General features: G+C 50.2%; 1 protein-coding gene and 1 long non-coding RNA gene across 5 annotated transcripts in view; one reads left to right on the forward strand and one right to left on the reverse strand.

The window, feature by feature from the left end:
• Positions 1-3,240, forward strand: LOC144376089 (uncharacterized). 2 transcript variants are annotated; one of them, XR_013436170.1, is made up of 3 exons: positions 1-297; positions 1,763-1,872; positions 2,747-3,240. It is a non-coding gene; the product is annotated as an uncharacterized LOC144376089 (long non-coding RNA). The 2 variants fall into 2 exon arrangements; XR_013436171.1 differs by lacking the exon at positions 1-297 and adding an exon at positions 306-566.
• Positions 3,241-19,685, reverse strand: part of Tbx4 (T-box transcription factor 4) — a 26,688-nt gene continuing 10,243 nt past the window's right edge. For 2 of the 3 annotated variants that reach the window (XM_005321547.4, XM_040269076.2), the window contains 5 exons: positions 18,757-18,904; positions 8,969-9,121; positions 7,876-7,964; positions 7,541-7,776; positions 3,241-5,259 (listed from right to left, as the gene is read on the reverse strand). In XM_005321547.4, coding sequence (XP_005321604.1) covers positions 4,640-5,259; positions 7,541-7,776; positions 7,876-7,964; positions 8,969-9,121; positions 18,757-18,904 — 1,246 coding nt within the window. In that variant the 3' untranslated portion in view covers positions 3,241-4,639. The remainder of the gene's footprint in view (positions 5,260-7,540; positions 7,777-7,875; positions 7,965-8,968; positions 9,122-18,756; positions 18,905-19,685) is intronic. The other variant, XM_005321548.4, reaches the window with a different exon arrangement.

Raw genomic sequence — 19,685 nt, forward strand, 5'->3', positions numbered from 1 at the left:
CTCTAGTTAAGTTGGCCTCTCTTCCTTCACCTCCAAACATCCCAGCCCTGAACCCCCTTGCCCCAGGAATTTATGCCCCATCTCAGGCTCCAGAATGCCCCCTTCCTCCCTGGTTCTGCCTCCATTGCTGGCAGCCTCTCCCATCCCTCCACAGGGCCACAGAATGACCTTTCATGGCCGCCGTACCTGTGGAGGCTCTTCGCTCTACCTGCCTGAGGTCCCTGAACCAGAGAATGGAACAACCAAGTCCACACCTAGAATTGTTCAGCAGGCTGCAGGGGCTGTCATCTGTCTGGGGTCAGTGCTGACAGCAGGGGCCCTTACTACTCTGACCTGGGCCCTGTGCAGAGCGGGGGCCTAACCTGCATGACCCTCTCATCTTTTCCTTTCTCATTTTTCCTCCTCTCCCCATTATTCTGACTCGGCCTTTAATTTTCACAAATGATACAATTTGGTGGTTTGGAATTTCTGCAGGAGAATTTCTGTGATCCTCCAAGCCCTGGGGCCTGTTTGCCCTCGTTGGAGAAGAGGAACCCTGGATGATCCGCAGACCCCGTCAGGCTGTGGTAACAGGCAGGGGCGGTTTGAGCTGTGGAGTCTAAACCTGGTCCTTCTTAGTGAGACTTTGCAGAAATCCCACTGGAGATTTTTCTGCCCCTGCCCTGTCTACTTTCCTTCATAATGATAAATGGCTGAAAAGAAAACTATCTAATCTCCAAACTGCTGGCTTTTTTTTTTTTTCTCCTACTCTCTCTTCAAGGAGAGAAGGAAGAACACAAGTCACATAAAACAGAGTCCTTCATCGCCTGCTTCTCAGGAGACGGTTCTTTCCCTTTTCATCCAGGCCTGTTTCTGATCTGTGATGGGCTCACATTGAAAGCTCCAATGCAGCCCCCTCTAATCAGCTGCGACAGACGCTGCAGTTTCTTGGGCTGCCCATCGAAATTGAACTGATTACCTGGCCCCTCTGCCATTTTGTTCTGTGCACAATTGCTTAATAGCTGTACCTTGGCTTTCAGTCCCAGCCAGCCTCAGGTTGACTGGTTCCCATTACTCAGGATGGCCAGTGCAAGTTCATCACCTTTACAGGATGTCCCTGATTGATTCCGTATGCCTTGGAGACCTGTAATATATTTGCATAGGGGCGGTTGGGGGATGGATTGGAAATCTCTTGGCTGCAGGAGCTGCCAGGTTTCACTGCAGGCTTCGCCATGTTTGAATCATTACCAGGACTTCTTGTCAGGAGTCTGGCCTCTGCTGACATCACTGCTAATGAATTTGTAAATTTTTTAAAAATACAAAACAACCCAGACTGCTCTAACCTTTGCTGTCGCCACCTGCCGCCTGGGTGGGGGGCTGCGAGCAGAAGCGGGGCTTTTTCTAGCCTGAGCTTGTGCAGGTCTTTGAAATGACAATCTCTCTTCCCCTGCCCTGCCCCCATTCCCAGGCCCAGTGAGCAGGAGAACCTGGGCTTGGAGGGAGACATCTTTCAAGTGAAATCTTTGGCGCTGGGAACTACTTCAATTAGACAGCAGGGGGAATGTTAACATGCCCTCCGGCCTTTTAAGTGGGTTTTAATTTTATGTTGTAAGATAAGACACTGCAAGGCCAGGCTGCTACTCCTCCTGCAGGCTCCATTAGTGGGGTGAGCCGAGGCCTCTTGACCCTCTGGGGCCCAGCTGAGGCTGGAAGTTGGTTTGGTTTTTTAACAATTTGTCAGTCTGACCCAGCTTCTCTTTTCTTCTCCCTTTTGTTTTTCCAGGCTCTTCTGTTGCTGAGGACCGTTAGGTGGCTGAGCTGCCCTGAAAGGCCTGTCCCTGAGCTAGCAGCAGAGCACTGGAGGCCGCCGGCCTGTGGCCACACAGCTGAACGGTAATCGGCTTCTTTTCCCTTTCCAGGCTGGGCACAGCAGACACTTGTCATGTGGCAGGTTTCTGGCCGATGATGTATGACCTGCTGGTGCTACTGAATGGTGCCCTTTGTTCCAGGAGATCCCACGTGCCCCCTTTTTATTGAGTTGTTGATTCAGAGGGCCAGGAACATTCTACAAATCCTGCTGCAGGCCCAGCTCTTGCCATGCCCAGGTGGGGCAGGCAGGGGAGCTCATGCTTCCCAGAAAGCTGGTAGGAAGCTGCAAGCTGCCTCAAAGCAAGATACCCCTTAAGGAGTGGCTTTCTTTACCTCAGACTCAGCCAACTGAGTGTTTGGAGAGTGGAAACCTGGTCCTAGATGTATGGACCTGCATCTAGCCCTCTATCTGGGTCCTAGAAGCTGTGGTGAATCCCACCCCAATAGGATACTGTTTGCAGAAGGAGCAGGACAGGTGTGAGTTAGGAAGACACCCCTTCCCTGCCCCTGAGCAAGTTTGGTTAAGTTTTTCTCTGTGACCAGTGAGCCCAAGGTGGGAGCCAACAGCTAAGGGAGGAGGGAGCTTGGCCTTCTGCTCTGCAGGAAGAAGCCCAGCCAGAGAGCATCTCAGACCCACATCTCAGACTATGGGGAGACAGCAGTCAAGGCTGACTTCTTACCCAGCAGGAAATCTCTTAGTCCTGAAGAGGAGGATGATTAAAGGGTACCCTACCCTTTCCTCCGTTCTGCTGGGTTTCCAGACCCACCTTCAGTGAAGATGGCGGACAAAGTTGAGCAGCTTTGGTGAAGGGGCCATGAGGGCAAAGGCCAAGGGTGGTGAGGAGGAAGGTGCTGTGGGGTCGCCCTCCTCACCACCCTACACCTACTTCTCCTCTAGTGGGTGAACCTGGGCTGGATTTCATCCTGTCTCCATCTTATGGCCAAGAGATCTGGCAAAGGAGTAGGCAGGAGGAGCGCTCTGCCAGAAGTGAAAGTGGCTGATGAACTCACACATCTGGCGGCTCCAGGAAGCCCCAGGCTGACTCTAACCTGCTCTTCAGTTCCTTTTCCAAAACACCTGCATGAATCCCACCAAGAAGTCTCTATTTATGAGAACACTTCCCCAAATTGCCAGGTTGTGTCAACTGCTAAAAGGTAACAGATTCTTACTGCCTGTGCTACCCTTCTGGGGCTTTGTGGGCCCTGGAATCCAGCCCCATAACCCAGGGAATAGCACGAGATCAAAGGTACAGCTGTCCATGGGTCCTATATTCCTTTACCCTGAGCTCAGGGCCCCACCTGGCACTCAAGAAAAAATACCAGCAGAGGGGGAGGCAGACAGTCATTGCTGGGTCAAGAAATGGCAAGTCAGTAATAAAGAGTAACCACACATTTCACAGTTGTAAGATGGTTTTATGTTCTGATATGTAAAATAAAATGTCCATGCTATATAACAAAACACTTGAAGTTCCATATCACCTGTTAGCTAATGTGTTTTCTAATAAAGCTTTATCCATAGTGTGTGTTTATATAATATATATGTTTTATCTAAACCATTCTTAGTTTTTAACATCAAACATGTAATAAAAATTTAAATAGATGTCTTTCCAAAATACCCCCTCCAGCATTAATTTTTATTAACTTTATTCATTTGCAAAAAAGCAAAGCTGAATTTGACATGTGGCCTGCGTTTGTGAGATATATAATATATATATATTTATTTATTTATATAATATATAAATAGCTATTCAACATGCAAAAAGTTTAGTGATTTCCCAAATCTGATTTCGAGTTCACACCAGCCACCCCAATGGTCTGGTGACGTTCAATGCTAAAGAACAGGGCCAAAGACTATGAGATCACCCCACTGCAGAAAAATTATCTTTGTTCCTCTAAGCTCATTGGCTAGACTGACCAAAAGAAATGAATTTTTGTCAGTTTGCAGTTTGCTTTTTTTTTTTTTTTTCTATTGGGCTCTTGCTCCAGAGGCATGAATTCTCTGGGAGCAGAACGGGCCCAGGAGTTGCCTGACATCAGCTCTGATGTGGTCTCTGGGGGATGCTGCCAGGTGAGGTGTGCTTCACAGCTGCTGACCGTAGGGTGCACAAGGTGCCTGACAGGCCAAGTCTTATATACCAGAAAGAGACTGCATGTTGGGGACGGAGGGGGAAGGGCTTTGTACTTGACAACAAAACCTGAAAGATGACAAAGATGCTATTAGTTATATTTCTCTTCCTGTTGTAGGAAAAAAAGAAAAAAACCCACTTTAAAAATACCCATGGCCCTTCCTGAAAGTCATCCTGCAGACCCTGGATGTCAATGCAGCTCTGGAAGTCAATGCCCAGGCCACTAACTGAGCTGCCAGCTCTACTTCTAAAGCACACTCTGAGGTTCAATAAGTCTCACAGAACCTCCAGAAGCCAGAGGAAGGGGCCTCCCAACCCCACAAGATCTGCAGCTCCCCTTGCAAGCGGCAGGCCAGGAACTCTAAGGTGTGCACAGAGGCCTCCTGCCCCAGCAGAGACTCTCTCCCTGGGGCAGAGACCTCACCACCGGGCCCCTGAGTGAATCAGATTATATTATTAAAACCTCTAAATAACTCAAAAAATTTTTTTGCCATGGCCTCAGATGTGTCAGAAGATTGATGCTCCCCAGATACATCCATGCAGGCACAGCACATAGGCCGACACACCCTCTGAAATACCTCCCCGCGTTCCTTGGTGGCGCGGGCCACCCACAGAGGTTAATGGTGGATTGACAAGGTCCCGGGGCTGTCGAGGAGACCGGGGAGTCATCCGTCAGTCCAGTTCTCTACAGTCCCCACGCCTGAATGGTACTGTAAGGAGGACTCCCGGCTCAGGGAGAAGCTCTGCGAGTAGAGGAACTCGTTGGCGGCGCTCAGGTGTGGCGAGGGCGGCTTCCGCTCACACACGGCTGGGAGGCCGCGCTCTCGAGGGAACGAGGCCGCGGGTCCCCGCTCCCGGACCTGAGATTGTGACAGCTGGTTGTAGACACTGAAGTGGGCGTTTCCCGGCGGCTGGGAGCTCTGGGCAGAGATGGTGGGCAGCCGAGGCATCATGGTGGTGGCCGTGAAGTGCGTGGGGAAGGGCTGGTAGGGCACAGTCTCCATGGTCTGCACGCTGTAGCTGGTGTATGGGGACACGGACGTCCACATGTTGCAGCTCAGCGGAGGCGGGGGCAAGTCCTCCACCCCCGACACCCCGGCAATCTCAGGCCCTGAACCTGAGTACATACAGGCTTCTCTGGGGGTCACCTCACTGCAATAGGAGGGGCTCAGCATCTGCTGGTCGTAGGGAGGGGGGGAACGGAAATAGTGATCCTCCCCCACCGAAGAGGGAGCTTCTAGATAGGACCGTTTGCAGGGCAAGTCCAGGTGGCGGGCACTGTCTGCTGGAAGACAAAGAAACAATCAGGAAGAGTGGCTTGTCACTCAGTGCCTGCCCTTGCCCCAAGTGGCACTCCCAGAATCATCTTAATCAGCTCCATCTTTTATAAGGTGGTGGCAGCCAAGACGTGGTCAGATTATGGAGCCTACTCAAAGGCCGTGGGGGACACCACATCACTGGACACTGAGTGATGTGCTAAGCCAGGCAGCACACAGCTTTGATCCTCTGCCAGCCTGACTCTGGGGATGGGAAGAGGCCCCAGTGTGCACCGGCATTCTTCTATGAGGCTGGCCCTGGCCAAGGAAAGTGCAGGCAATTGCCAGGCCAAACCAGGCCCAAAGACCACATCTGTCTGATCCAGCCAGAAAATTAAGGCCACAATGTTTCTGCCTCAACCCTCAACTCCTAAGGAGGGCCTCAATAAGCCAAGGCTAGTGGCAGGCCAGATTCTGTTGTTTTTAGAAGAGGAAGTTAACCCTGCTGCACTCACAGAACACCCATACACAGATCCCATTGTAACCGTGTCTATGTAATCAAGGAACAAGCCGAGCACAGTGGCGCACACCTGCCATCACAGTGATTTGGGAGGCTGAGGCAGGAGGATCACAAGTTTGAGGCCAGCCTTGGCGACTTAGTGAGACCCTCTCTTGTTTTGAAAAGGGCTAGGGATGTGGCTCAGCAGTACAGCGCCCCTCTGTTCAATTCCCAGAATAAAAAAAATTAAAAGAAACACAGCTGATAATAACTGAAAAGGATGACATAATTTTTAGGCTGAGCTGATACTCTAGAGAAAGATGACATCAGATGCCACAAATCATGTCTAGGGAGGGCTGAATTCTCTGGAATGACATGTTCTCCCCTGAGATCCTGGGATGACCCAGGCCTAAGGGCTGGAGTAGCGGCCCACTCAACAAATTTAAGAACACTTCTCTGCAGCTTATCTTGGCCTCCCTCCTCCTGTTTTCTCCAGGGATTCATTCTGGGAGCTGTGTGTGTACACAGGGCAGGGGGGCCCGGGACAGGGCGGGGGTGGGGGGGGCGATTTCAAAGCCTGCACTCAGCTGGCCCTCTGGCCTTTCTGAAGGTGCCTCAGGGGGGGGGGCGGGCGGACGGACACCTGCTCCTTCTCTCACCCGACTCTCTCTCTCACCCTCAATCCATCCCTCCTCTCCCTCTTTTTGCCAAACTCCTCCTTTCTGCTTAGACTGAGCTCTTGGACTTGGGAGGTGACCTAGTCACTCTAGGTCAGGAATGAGCAATGGGCCAGACAGTAAATATTTTAGGCTTTGTGGGCCATGTGTCACAATATCTCAACTCTGCTGTTGTCCCAGGAAAGCTGCAGAGTTGAGGCCACATGTAAATATAGGAGTCCGGCTGTGTTCCAGTGAAAAGTCGGTGGATACTCAAGTGTGAATTTCAAATCATGTTCACTTATCATGAAGTACTCCTTTGACTTCTTTCAACTACTTAAAACTGTAAAGACCATGGTGTGCAGGACTGTGTCCAAGGTCCACAGTCTGCTGACCCTTACTCTAGGTCACTGAGGTCAATGGGACTGGTGCAGGGGATACTACGAGTTCTGCCGGGTAGTCACATTCTGGATTGCAAGCAAAATTCCCCATGACTCATTCCCAAGAGAAAGTGAGTGGCGTGGTAAGGTGTTCTGGAAAGGCACCACTAATTATCTCTACTCTGTCCATGGGGAGGGTGAGTCCTGGTGGCAAAGCGTGAACATTATGGTTCCCAGTTCAGGGCTCTTCTTTGGGAAGGAGCCTGGCACCCAGTGTGCCACTGCCTGTCTTCCTGGCCCCCAATCTGCCTCACAATAGCTCCCTGCAGCTCCTAGGCAGCCTGTGCAGGAGCCTAACAAGGTGAGGTGGAGAGCCCCCCGCTACAGGGCTGAGACCCTCCCTGCTCCAGGGTTCGGTCTGCTTTCACAAATGACAGCCTGGGTCCAAGAACCTGTGGCCTAGGAAGCTTCAGCTTCCTCCTGGCTTCTAGGCCAAGCCCTGCTGGCTGTATCTCCTACCTCCTCCAGGGAAGGCTCCCACAGTAGTGACTGCAAAGCACTTGGAACTGGGCAAGGGGCCAGCATCTGGGGACACCAAGGCCACAAGCTGTCTGTGTGGATTCTGAAGGCCACATAAAGATGAGAACCAGAGTTCTTGTGCAGGGGAAGGTGGCTCTGAGGCTGGCCATTGTCCCTAGCCCTCAGGCTGGCTCCCACGTACAGTGGGGGACACCCCTACTCCCGCCCTGGAGGGCCTCTGGATCAGGAGCACTACCTCGTCTCTTGAGGCAGTGGTAGAAGAGGCTTGAGTCCCTCTGGGGGGGGAAGGTGTTGAGAGGCAGGTCCTGTGGTTCAGCCGCAGCGAACTGCATGTGGGCCCCGTTTTCATACTGGTAGTGCTGCAGCGCCTGGTGGGCACTGTGCAGGGGGCTGACGTCGGGCTTGGCCGAGAGCTGGCTGGACACAAGCCTCTGCCTCATGATGCTTTTGGAGATCACAGGATACTCTTTGCTGGAGGGGGGAGCACAGGTGGAGAGACAGGAAGAGAGTGAAGATGCTTTGAGGGTTACCCAGTCTGCCCGCCCCATCCCAGGGCTGGGGCAGCCCCACCTCTGAAGCCGGGCCACACGCAGGTCACTGTCGTCACTGCCCCGGAATCCCTTGGCAAAAGGGTTGTTCTCAATTTTCAGCTGTGTGATCTGTTAGAAGAGGACACACAGTAGAGTTGCTGGGAGGAGAGAGGACTGGGCTGGCCTGTGGCCCTCCTCCCCCAGCCCAGGCACACTGATAACTCAGGCAGGCTCTGGGGAAGTCACGGCTAGTCCTAAGCCAGCTGGGAGTCCTTGGCCGTGCCAGTCACATGTAGCTTGTCCCTGGCTCTCCTCCACTCTGCTTCTTCTGATCCCTCCTAGTCTTTCTCCAGCATCACCTGGCTACAGTCCCTCAGCTGTCATTCTTGGGTCTCTGTAACAGCTTCCCAGTAGGCTTCCTACAAATGTCACCCATGTCCAGTGCAACTGCCACAACAGGTTCCGAGTGATCGTTCTAAATGCAAATCTGACTTGCCATTCTTCTGCCTCTACAACCTATGGCCCTCTTCCGATGGCCTCTCTGTGCCTGGCCAGTCCCAGTGTGTGCATGTGAGAAGCCCTCTGAGAAGGGCGAGGTGGACAGAGCAGAGAGGCACGAGAGTGGCCCACTCAGGATCTGCAGGGTGATGGCTGGAGCCAGGGCAGGGTGGGAGGTGGGCTAGGCCATCCCAGGCACCTCTCCTCATCCACTACCCTCCCTCTGCAGGCCTAGAATCCTACCTTTGGATGTACCTGGAGGAAGAAGATCACAGGATAAAGTAAGGCCTAAGACTCAAACCACGCACAGGCTTCCTGCTCCTGGTTTTCACAGTTCCTGGCTGTGGGCTCTGGCCTTCCCTGGCTCCTCACTTTGGCTACGCAGCTCTAGCCAGCAGGAAACAGCCATCCTGCCTTCTGCACTTTGTTCATCCCCCAAGTACAAAGATCAGGATCACTTTGTGCTCTCTAGTCTAGATTTGTGTCTAGTCTTTTCTGTTCGTCACTTGATTTGCTCACTGCTCTGAGGGACATGGTGGGTTTCTGAGGCCTCTGCCTGGGTCTGCCTCAGCTTCGATGGGTCTCTCTGTGGCAGTGGCTAATGCTGAGTGGGGCCTGCAGGGTTGCGGCTGTACCTTGTGATTCTGGTAGGAAGTCACAGAGATGAAGGAGGTTTCTGGGAACACATGGGTGCAGAAGGCCGTGTTTTTGGAACCAAAAGCATTGTTCTCATCAGCCTTAACGATGTGTAGCCGTGGCTGGTACTTGTGCATGGAATTGAGGATGATCTGAAAGAAAAGGGTTTCACTGTGAGTTTTGGTCCCCACCTTGTGGTTCTTGACCTTGTTCAGCTGGCCCAGAGCTGGCTTTCCTCCTCCTAAAAGCCCAGGACCCAGGGCCTAACCACAGGCACTGAATCTGAAAAGGCCCTAAAGCTCCCAGTAATAAATCAGGCCCCAAGTCCACACCACAGTCCCACTTAGCCTCTCTGCCCCAGCACTAATACCTGCTCCCAGGACCTCCCTGGTGTCCTCCACAGCTTAAAAGCCTATGAGTTCAGCACAGTGCAGTAGGGGGAAATTTGAGTTGTAAGCAGAAGTTCAGGGTGCTGCTGACTTCACTGTGTGATCTTAGGTAGGTCATTCAACTACTCTTAGCCTTGTTTTTACATCTGTAAAATGGGATCATCGTACATAACTTACCTCCCTCCAGTGTCTCCCTCCAGACTGACTTCCCACCCTGCCTGCATGTGACCTGCCTTCCTGGAAAGGCCACTGTGAGTGCTTGGCTGCCTCCTCTAACTTTGTTGGCAACAAAGACAGCTTCAGAGCCCAAGGGTTTGCAGGATGGAGGAGGGGGGAGAGGCTGAGAAGGATGTCCCACTTTGTTTTCATCACATTGCTCATTTGGGCAAGCATTTCTCAGCATTCACAGAGGCCTGCTGGGGGAGTTGCAGGGACACCAACCCATCCTGCCCCCAGCCCTGCCCAAGATGGAGGACAGCTCGTCATAGGTCAGAGATCCCAGTACCAAGAGAAGTTCCTACAATAATGCCAGAGGCCCCAGGCACCCAAGGGCCATGGACCAGGGGATGTAGGTCACTCCAGCTGGTCAAAGCTTAGCAAAGTGCCCAGGAGTCTCAGCTGCTGAAGCCCAGGGAATCACACACAGTAGTTGCTGCTCCAAACCTGCCTCACTTGGCGGTGCCCCACGGTAGCGACTGCATCATGTGCCATTAAAATGTATTTTTTATCGTTGACATTTGCCAGACGCCCTCCTCATGGGAGGCAGGACCAGGAATTTGGGGCATTTTATCAGCACCACTACATCTGTTAACCCTTTGGTTTCCGTGCTGGCCAGGCTGGCTCTCAGGTCCCACAGCTCACTGGGCTCCTTTATTGCTGCCTGGGGGTGCCCCTTCCCCGGGTTGCCTCTGATGGCTCCCACCCTTCCAGGTTCTCAGGGGCTAGGCTTGTGGCTGCAGCCTAGTGAAAGATTTAACTCCTTGGTGACCAGACTGCCAAAAGAAAGGCCAGTCAGGCTCTTCAGGGGCAAGTTTTGGCTGAAGTCTGAGTCCAGGATGGCTCTATACCCATCACGCCTTGGAGACTGGGACAGCCCAGGAGCAAGCTCTGCTGAAGACACGGGTGGGCCAGGGCCTGGCTGCAGGCTCTGGCCTTCCCTGGGCTCCTCAGTTTGGCTTGGTAACTTTGGTCAGCAGGAGCCAGCCTTTCTGCCTTCTCCACTAGTCACCACTCCTCAGCGACAAACCTGTGGATTCTCCTGGGGGCAAGTACAGAGCTTCCCAAACCCAAAACCAGGTCCTGTAGCTGGGGCCTGTCAGATGAGAAACTCAGAGGCTGAAGACCTAAGCCCTACGGAGGAGGCCTGACATCTGTCTTTTTCCAGGAGTCTGGAATGTTCCTATAGGGGAGTAGCTGAGTTTAGGGAAATACCTCCCAGCCCCTGCAGGTTACTCTGTCACCCTGCACTATTCACCATGCTGCAAAATCCCACAATGACCCTAAGTTCCCTAAGACCCAGCAGCTGAATACCTGAGAGGTGGCCTAGGAGTCTCCAAGAACACCCAGATTCCTGCCTCTGCACTTCTGTGCATGCACTTCCTCTGCTGTGCTGACTTCCTCTCTCATTCTATCACCTTCTAGGCCCATCTCTCTTCCAGGAAGGCCTAACTTGGAAGGCTTCCCAGATCCCAGGGCTTGCTCCCAACTCCCTGTTCAGAAACTTCCTCACAGTGCATTGTCTTCCTGGTTGCTCCCCATTTCTTCTTTTTCTTTTTTAAATATTCATTTAGTTGTAGATGAACACACAGTATCCTTATTTATTATTATGTGGTGCTGAGAATTTAACCCAGTGCCTCACATATGCAAGGCAGTGCTCTACCACTGAGCCACAGCCTGAGCCCCTCCCCATTTCTTCTTGTCCCTTCAGTTGAACTATAGACTCCTCCAGAGAAAGAGCTACATCTTTTATTCCTTTTGCACCTCCAGGTTCCTTGGCCCCAATACAGGATCTAGGTGGGGCTGCAGGAGTCAGAAGATTTAGGCCATGACTGCAAACCCTCGTGGGAATGTCAGCAAGCCCCTCTTTCTGGTCTTTACTTAGCTCACTAGAGACAAGATAATCTCTAAGGCATCCTTCAGGTCAAAAACTGAGATTGAACACATGCACAGAAAATCCTGTACGCACTCCCAGTCCACAGCTCCCCAAATGCAGGACCAGTGCCTGGACATTCGAACTCTCCTAGGAGGGTGGCCAAAGGGAGAATAAGGACAGTGGGCTGACAGAATCCCAAACAGCGGGCACTATCCTTCGGTGAAGTTGTGCGGGACTCTTAGGACCAATGGCAGAAGCCACCTTGCTCCTGTGACAGCTGAGCAATCACAAGTCTAATCAAAGTACTAGGCATCTCCATCAACTCCCCTTCTCTTCACTGTCACCCTCCTCCAGGTCCACTTAGTGACCAAGTCCTGGGAGCCTATGAAACAAAGCCTCCATTCCCTCTGTGCACTCTGGTCCAGGCCTATCTCTGGCTGAGCTGCTGTGACAGCCTCCTCCCCACCGCCATCTACTGCCTCTTCATCTTCACCTGCTACACCTCCCACTTAGAACCTTCTGGAGATCCCAGGGAAACCAGACATTGCTTGAGAGCAGGCCCTGGATATTCCCGCCCCTTGCCCTACAGCCAGTACTCAGGGTTCAGTAAATGCCTTATATTCGGAATGCCAGCTTTGATGGGTCCCTCTTGCCCCTTGGAATACAGGCCCATGAGACGAAGACCTTGATGAGGGAAAAGAGAGGCTGCTAAACACACCTCTTCAGAGGGAATCACACTGGCTGGCAGGGAAACCTGGGAAAAAAGAAACTTCTAGTCCTCCTACAACCAGCTGGGAACTAGGGGAGTACAATCAGCCCAGAGAAGTCATGAAGATCCAGAAGCCTCTATGGATCTCTATTCAGCAGCTGCAAGTCCTGAGAGTAGGCTCTTCCCCTCCAGCCTCTGAGGTCCCCATCTATAAAGTGGAGGCTTGGGCTAAGTGGCCCCCAGTAGCCCTCCCAACTCTGATGGTCTGGAATCCAGGACAGGTGTCTAGAAGAAAGTCCTACCCACTGAACCAATGCAAATGTAAACTTGAACCCTAGTCCCATCAGCCTGGGAGAATGTGAAACCAACTGGATGACTCACATACCTGGCTTTGCTTGGGAGTTCCTCAGGTTCCACATTAAACTGCTTTGCCAGAGTCTCACATTTATATTTGTTGCAGAGGGTATCGGGCCAAATGGGCCAGCCACGTCAACAAACCCACTACACGGCTGGGCCCGTCATCATCATTGTTTTACAGAAATGGGATTCATTACGTGCTGGCCCTCATTCAGGAGCCTGTTCTATTTTAACAATTGCAATAGCGCCAAACATCCGTCTCCTCCAGAGCTCAGCATAGCGTGCTTTGCCACTGAGATCCATATTTATCACCATTAGAATTATAGAACATTAGGGCATGGACAGGCAGACCTTAGAGATCATTCTAGTCCAGCTCCCTATTTTTACAGATGAGGAACAGAAGGCCTTGGGTGGGAGCATGACTTGCCCAAGGACACACAGCTGGTTGGAGACAGAGTCCTGAGCAGCTTCCAAATGGCCTTTGAGAGGGCACATGCTGCTCTCAACAAGCTCAGTAACTAGTGATAAGTGCTAATCAAACACTATAAAAGACATACCCATCAGGCCCTATGGTCCACCACAGAACACAACATATCTAAATGCCAGCCACATAACAGTGGGGCAAATGTGCATTTTGTACATATTAAAACCAGATTCAGCTGCATGTAGTGATGCACACCTGTAATCCCAGCGACTTGGGAGGCTGAGGCAGAGGATAGTAAGTTTGAAGTCAGCCTTAGCAACTTAATGAGCCTCTGTCTCAAAATTAAAAAAAAAAAAAAGAAAGAAAGAAAAGAAAAAGGGAAGGGAGGGTTTGTGGTTCAGTGGTAAAGCACCCCAGGTTTAATCCCAGTACTCGTGCCTCCCCCAAAACAAAAACCATATTCATTCTGCATCATACTTTATTTTCTGTGATTACCTTTTTCATCATCTCCTTACCCACCCCAGCCCTGCAGCAAAGAGGTCAGGACAGAAACAGAATCCATAGCTTAAAAAGAAAAACCAAACAAACAAACAAAAAAAAACCTGAGACCCAGAAAGGTAAGTGGCTGGTCTAAGGAAAATCTAAACTAGAACCAAGTTTAGGGAGCCCTTGAGTTCAGTCAGAGGCCTTGGTCAGATAGGCCGTGGGCTTTACTCCCAGGATAGCAACCCTGGGGTCCTCCAGAGCCCTCACAACCTTCCTGACTTCTCTGGCAGCCACAGCATTAACTGGAGAGCATTTCCCATGTGCCAGGCCTGGTGCTCAGGATTTTATATACATCAACAAATTAATCTTCACAACCTCCTTACATGGGATCCTGGGCATCATCATTTTAATAGACAAGGGACTGAGCACCAGGGAAGAGAAGGCATTTGCCCAACATCAGTCAGCAGATCCAAGGCAGGGCCAGAAGCAGCACTAATTACCAAGCCTGCACTCTTCCCTTCACCTGGCTGGGGAAGGTGGGCCTGATCTCCCAGAGCCCAGGCAAGGGTTTGGCACAGTGTCAGGGCTCAGCAAATGCAGGAAAAAAAAAAAAAAAAAAAAAAGAAAGAAAGAAAGAAAGAAAGAAAGAAAGAAAGAAAGAAAGAAAGAAAGAAAGAAAGAAAGAAAGAAAGGAGAGCAATACATAGCTATAGCTGTGGGTCCCCATTGACAAGTTAACAGCACAGCTTGGGGAGACAGCAGCCCCTGACAAAGGAAGTGCTCCTCTGTCTAAACACCACCCCCTGAGGCAGCCCACTTACTCACTGTCTAATGGCACCCACTGGCTTGCCAGACCCAGGGCTAGGCACTCGGACCCAATGGTGAGAATAACCTGTGGTTGACTGTCTAGGGAGAAAGTCACACAGTCATCCGAAAATCAAGCAAAAATAAATGGTGAAAAAGTGAGGTAGAAGAGAAACTGCAAGACGACCTACCTAACAAAAAACGTGAAGGGCCTCGGGAAGGACAGCTGAATACACTACACTCTGAAGGACAAAAAGACAACTTCAGCAGAGAGAAGGGCATTCCTATCAACCCTCCCAAAGTAAATGACTTGCCCAAAGGCAGACCTCTCACAACAAAAAAAAATAAAACTGAAATTGATATCTATGGTTCCTTACCAAACTGGCAAAAATAAAAAAGCCCTCCCACCCTGTTGGTTAGACCACAGCAATGGTAGGAATACCTATCAGGAAAAATGTTATGGAGGGCAATTTGGTGACATTTTCAAAATTTCAAATCCAAATACCCTTTGAACAGACAATTTATTGCACAAATATACTCTCCAGAGTGTGAAATAATAATGATGTATGTCCAAGTTTAATCAAAAGAGAGGGAGAAAAAATCACCTAACTTCTTCCAAAAGGACTGGAGCAACCATGAGTTAAAGCTTCATGGAACAACCGTGAATAAAGCTGTAAGTGGCTATACTAAATAAAGCAGGCAGCTCTTTTTGGATGGAATGATCTTCAAGACATGTTTACAAAGCAAGGAGCAAAAGCATTTATATAGTTCAGCACCTTTTGTGCATAAAGGAGGGGATTTGAGGTTATATATTCTGCCTATAGGAACACAGAAAATGCTCAACACAAATTAAAAACAGTGCTTACCTATGGGAGGTGCAGGTGAGAGGGACTGCAAAAAACCCAGATGGATGAGAAACAAGTAGAGGGAGACGTCACATGGATAACATTTTTTAAATTGTGATTTATTTTTAAACTGTGTATTTCCTCTTCAAAAAGCAATTTTAAAGATGCAAATAAATATTAAATTACATCTCTGTTAAGTATGATGAAAAGGTGCTTAATGCTCAGAGAGTGTGGAATGGGAACCCTAAATCTCCTCCCTGAAGAAGTTGTATTTGAACTTGGATCCCAAGGTTCAGGAGGCAGTAGCTAGGTGAGGAGGGGGGGAAGATCATCCCAGGCCCGTGGGAGGCAGGTCAGCCAGTCAGAACCCTGCTTTGTCTTTTAGGAGCATCTGGCTGTGTGGTTCAAGGGATTCCTATTCTAGGCCCCACCTGCCACTTAGGACCAGCTCCAAGCCCAAGCCCTCATGTGGACCCTGGGCCCTTCCTCAGAGAATTAAGAAAAATAGCACATAGAAGAAGGGAGTCTTGGAAGATTCAGAAACTAGTAAAACATGGCTGCTTCACACCTCCCACAACCAGACTCTCTTATCCTGGTTTTTATTAAGGGTGGGTAGACACATGGTCTCTCAGATACCCCCAGGTTAAGAAAATTTGCTGAGTTGGAACTCTAAGCTAGAAAGACACTGAGTCCACCTGGTGGACCCTGGGATGATACCACCACCACCACCAGAACTGGTTTGCAACTTCACTACAATGGTGACAGTCCCAGCTCATACAGGGTCTGGCCCCCTTCTCAGGAAGAGGTCCCGATCCTTTGTGGGAACCAAGGTAAGCTGTCAATGGATAGCAGCTTCTAAATCTCCTGGGATACTACAAGGATCCCAGGGAAAAGTCCAAAGAGACTTTTCTGGAGAAAGTTCCTTGATGTCTAGAAGCTTTTAGGGAAAACTAAAAATGCGGAGGTGAACTGTAAAAAGGAAGGGTGTGTTTGAGGCAAGTTCACAGTACAAGATGGCTCTCTCCCAAGCTCTTGCACTGAGAAACCAAGAAGGATGACTACTACTTCTTTTTTTTTAATGTTTATTTTTTTAGTTGTAGTTGGACACAATACCTTTATTTCACTTATTTATTTTTATGTAGTGCTGAGGATCGAACCCAGGATCTCGCACGTGTGAGGCGAGTGCTCTACCGCTGAGCCCCAGCCCCAGCCCCAGGATGACTTCTTCCCCCTTCCATGTGAGCTCACTGCTTCTACTAGCACAGGCCAAGGAACAGAAAGCCAAGGTCCTTAGGAAGTTAATCACCTCCATAGCCCTTGTCTTGCTGGCCACAGATGGCTCCCTCTTCATGATGCTCCAAATAGCTGAAGATAAGACAGCCAGAGCCCTGGGTCCAAAAAGGTGTGAGACTAGGTAGCAGAAGGCTCAGGACAAAGTGCTGCTCCCTTACTCTCAGCTTCTGAGACAATTTCTTCAATCCTCAAGCCCTATAGCAGAGGGGGTACTATAGCCAATAAACTACAAGTGCTGGGTGTGGAGGAAGAGAGAAGAGAGAAGTTCCATATCCTATCCATCAGGAGAGAAAGCTAAGTTAAAATGTGTACAAACCTCTATTGCCAAAGAAGTGAGCCTGGGGCAGGCAAGGCAACTGAGGCCAGGGGGCACCTGGGCCTTATGAGCCTGTCAAGCAGCTCCATTGGCCCAGACTTAACAGCACATGGAGGATTATCAAAAAACCCTCAGAGAACCAGAAAGAGCCACCAAGGAGGTAAGACAGGCTTGGAAAACCTACTGCTGGACTGTGAAGGCCAGATCTCTCTCCTACTTTCCTAAAAAAGTTGGTTTTTCAACCCTGGACTCTTTTTCCTCCAACTTTCTGCAGGGGGGCAGGGAGGTAGAAGGTCCTCCAAGGCATCCCTGAAGCTAGGAACCCTTAAAATAAGCTGTGCTTCCAAAAGATCAAGAAGCTTGATCCCTAGGTATTTTCAGTCACCCAAAAAGTCAGTTTCTGCCAAGCTCTGGACTTACCCATAGTCTGTCCCATGGGGTTGCATGTACCCACATCTAGGTTCCCTGCTGCCACCACAGAGACCCTCCCTAACTTTTTGAGGCTGGTGCCACAACCTGGCCAAGCAGAGGAGGTGAGTCAAGAGTCAAGTGGGAGTGAATTCTTGGCCATGATGGTACCCAAGAAAACCCAGGAGGCCCCTCTCCTCTCATTTTAAAGGCCCTACTGCTCTGGGAGGTTGGGATTTGGCTGACCCTTCATTGGACATCTGCCCTAGCACCACAAAGAGTCATGAAACAGGCAAGTCAGGAGTTAGTTCGGTTACGTAAGCCTTCTCTTAGTTGACTATTTACACATCACCAATGACAGAGAACTGAACATTCGAAGAAATTAAAACTAGGAACCATTTACCAGTTATCTACTTATTAATCTGAAATGAAGCACAGCTGGCATTTTACAAGAGGAACTATTGATCACAGAATTCTGATTTGTACACAGATCCCCACAGACAAAACCGAGGCACCAAAAAGGGACATAGCTGTACATGTCCTACCCACCATCCTCACCCTGAGTGTTAGTGCACAGCACCCCCCACAGCCTCCACTGCCCTGCACCCCACTACACCCCTGCCCTGTGCCCCACTATGCCCCTGCCCCGCGCCCCACTACGCCCCTGCCCTGCCCGTCCAGAGTAACCTCAGGAGTCCAGAGAGGCAGGCCTGCGTCCTGGCAGAAAATACCAGCTCTCAGGCTTCTGTTTGCCACACACTTGAGCTAAAAATTTCCACATAAAATGCTCTTTTTTGTGGGTCTGCCAGAGCCAGTAGGGGAAAGAATGAGCTTGGGCAGCCTGGACAGGACGTCAAAGCAGCATCCCAGGGGCTTCAGAATCCTTTCACAAGAGCCAGACCCCAGGCAAGCCAGGCAGGAGTGGACCCAGGAGCCAGAGCAAGCCTTCCTTCCCAAGGCCAGGCGGCTCTCAGGCCAGGCACATCACACATCACAGAGGAGCTTCAGAATTCATTCTTAAAATGTTTACTTGCCTTATGTCACATTCCAGCAAGAACAGATCTGGGGACACTGAAGCTGAGAGATTTGACCCATCATAACAAGATCATCATCATCATTATCATATTTGCTATTTATTTAGAGCCTCACATCTGCAAAATGATTCCTGAATGTTCTCTCATTTAATTCTCACTCCTATGGCAATCTTCATATTTCCTTCCTTTTCCCTTCCTTCCATCCTTCCTCTCTTCCCCCAACCCCATCCCATACTGGGGATTGACCCCAGAAACACTCTACGATTGACATACATCTCAAGACAGGGTAAGTTGCTAAGGCTGGTCATGAACTTGCAATCCTCCTGTCTTAGCCTCCAGTCACTGGAATTACAGGCATGTGCCACCACACCTGGCTTCCATGTCTACTCTATAAACAAGGAAAAAGAGGCTCAAAAGGACTGAGATCTTTTCCAGAGTCACCAGGCAGTCAGCGGAAGGGGGCCTGTATAGGTATCAGCAGGTCTGGGCTCCGTCCACAAACTGGCCTATAACAACAAGGCCTGTGGCTGGGTCCCGAGAGTCAATTTTCCACATCACTGTCCCCATCTGACCCTCCCCCAACACTGCCCTAGAACTGGCCTCCCAAGGTCAGGTAATCCTGCTCCTTACGTGGCCAAAGGGGTCCAGGTGGTTGTTTGTCAACTTCAGCTTCTGGAAAGAAACCAACTGCCGCATCCAGTGAGCCCCAGTGGCTGGAGAATCTGGGTGGACATAAAGCCTTCCTGGCATGGCCGGCTCAGCCTTTCCTGCCACCATCCTGCCAACAGAGCAGACGAGTGGCAGCAGCTGATTACATGGGGTCTAGTGAAGTCCAGATGCCCTGTCCCCTCTCAGAGTAAACCCCCAAAACAGCTACTGCTCCCATCCCAGTGTCAATCAAGGATTTTCAGGTAGGAGCAAGGGCAGGGGAGAGAGTGCTAATGAAGAGGAAGGAAGCACAGTTCTGAAACTCTTTTACTTCACTGCAGTAGAGAGAGGGATGGGGAGGAAATATGAGAATTTAGATGAAGGATTCAGGTAATCATAAAGATAACTGTGGGACAATTTAGGCACTTTTGTGTGCCATATTTATAATTTATATTTGTTTATTTTCCTTTATGCAATGCTAGGGATTGAACCCAGGGCCTCACACATGCTAGGCAAGTGCTTTACCACTGAGCTACATCCACAGCCCTTTTTATAGCTTATTTTATTTATTTATTTTTGGTACCAAGGATTGAACTCAGGGGCACTTGACCACTGAGCCACATCCCCAGCCCTACTTTGTATTTTATTTAGAGACAGGGTGTCACTGAGTTGCTTAGCCCCTGACTTTTGCTAAGGCTGGCTTTGAACTCTCAATCCTCCTGCCTCAGCCTCCTGAGCCACTGGGATTATAGGCATGTGTCACCGTACCTGGCTTTTTATATCTTATTTTGAGACAGGGTCTCACTAAGTTGCTGAGGCTCATCTCAAACTTACAATCCCCCTGCCTCACTCAGCCTTCCAAGTCACTGGGATTTTAGGTGCACCACTATGCCCAGCTTATATTTGTAATT

Source organism: Ictidomys tridecemlineatus, chromosome 3, assembly GCF_052094955.1.
Source record: "Ictidomys tridecemlineatus isolate mIctTri1 chromosome 3, mIctTri1.hap1, whole genome shotgun sequence".
NCBI classification, from domain to species: domain Eukaryota; kingdom Metazoa; phylum Chordata; class Mammalia; order Rodentia; family Sciuridae; genus Ictidomys; species Ictidomys tridecemlineatus.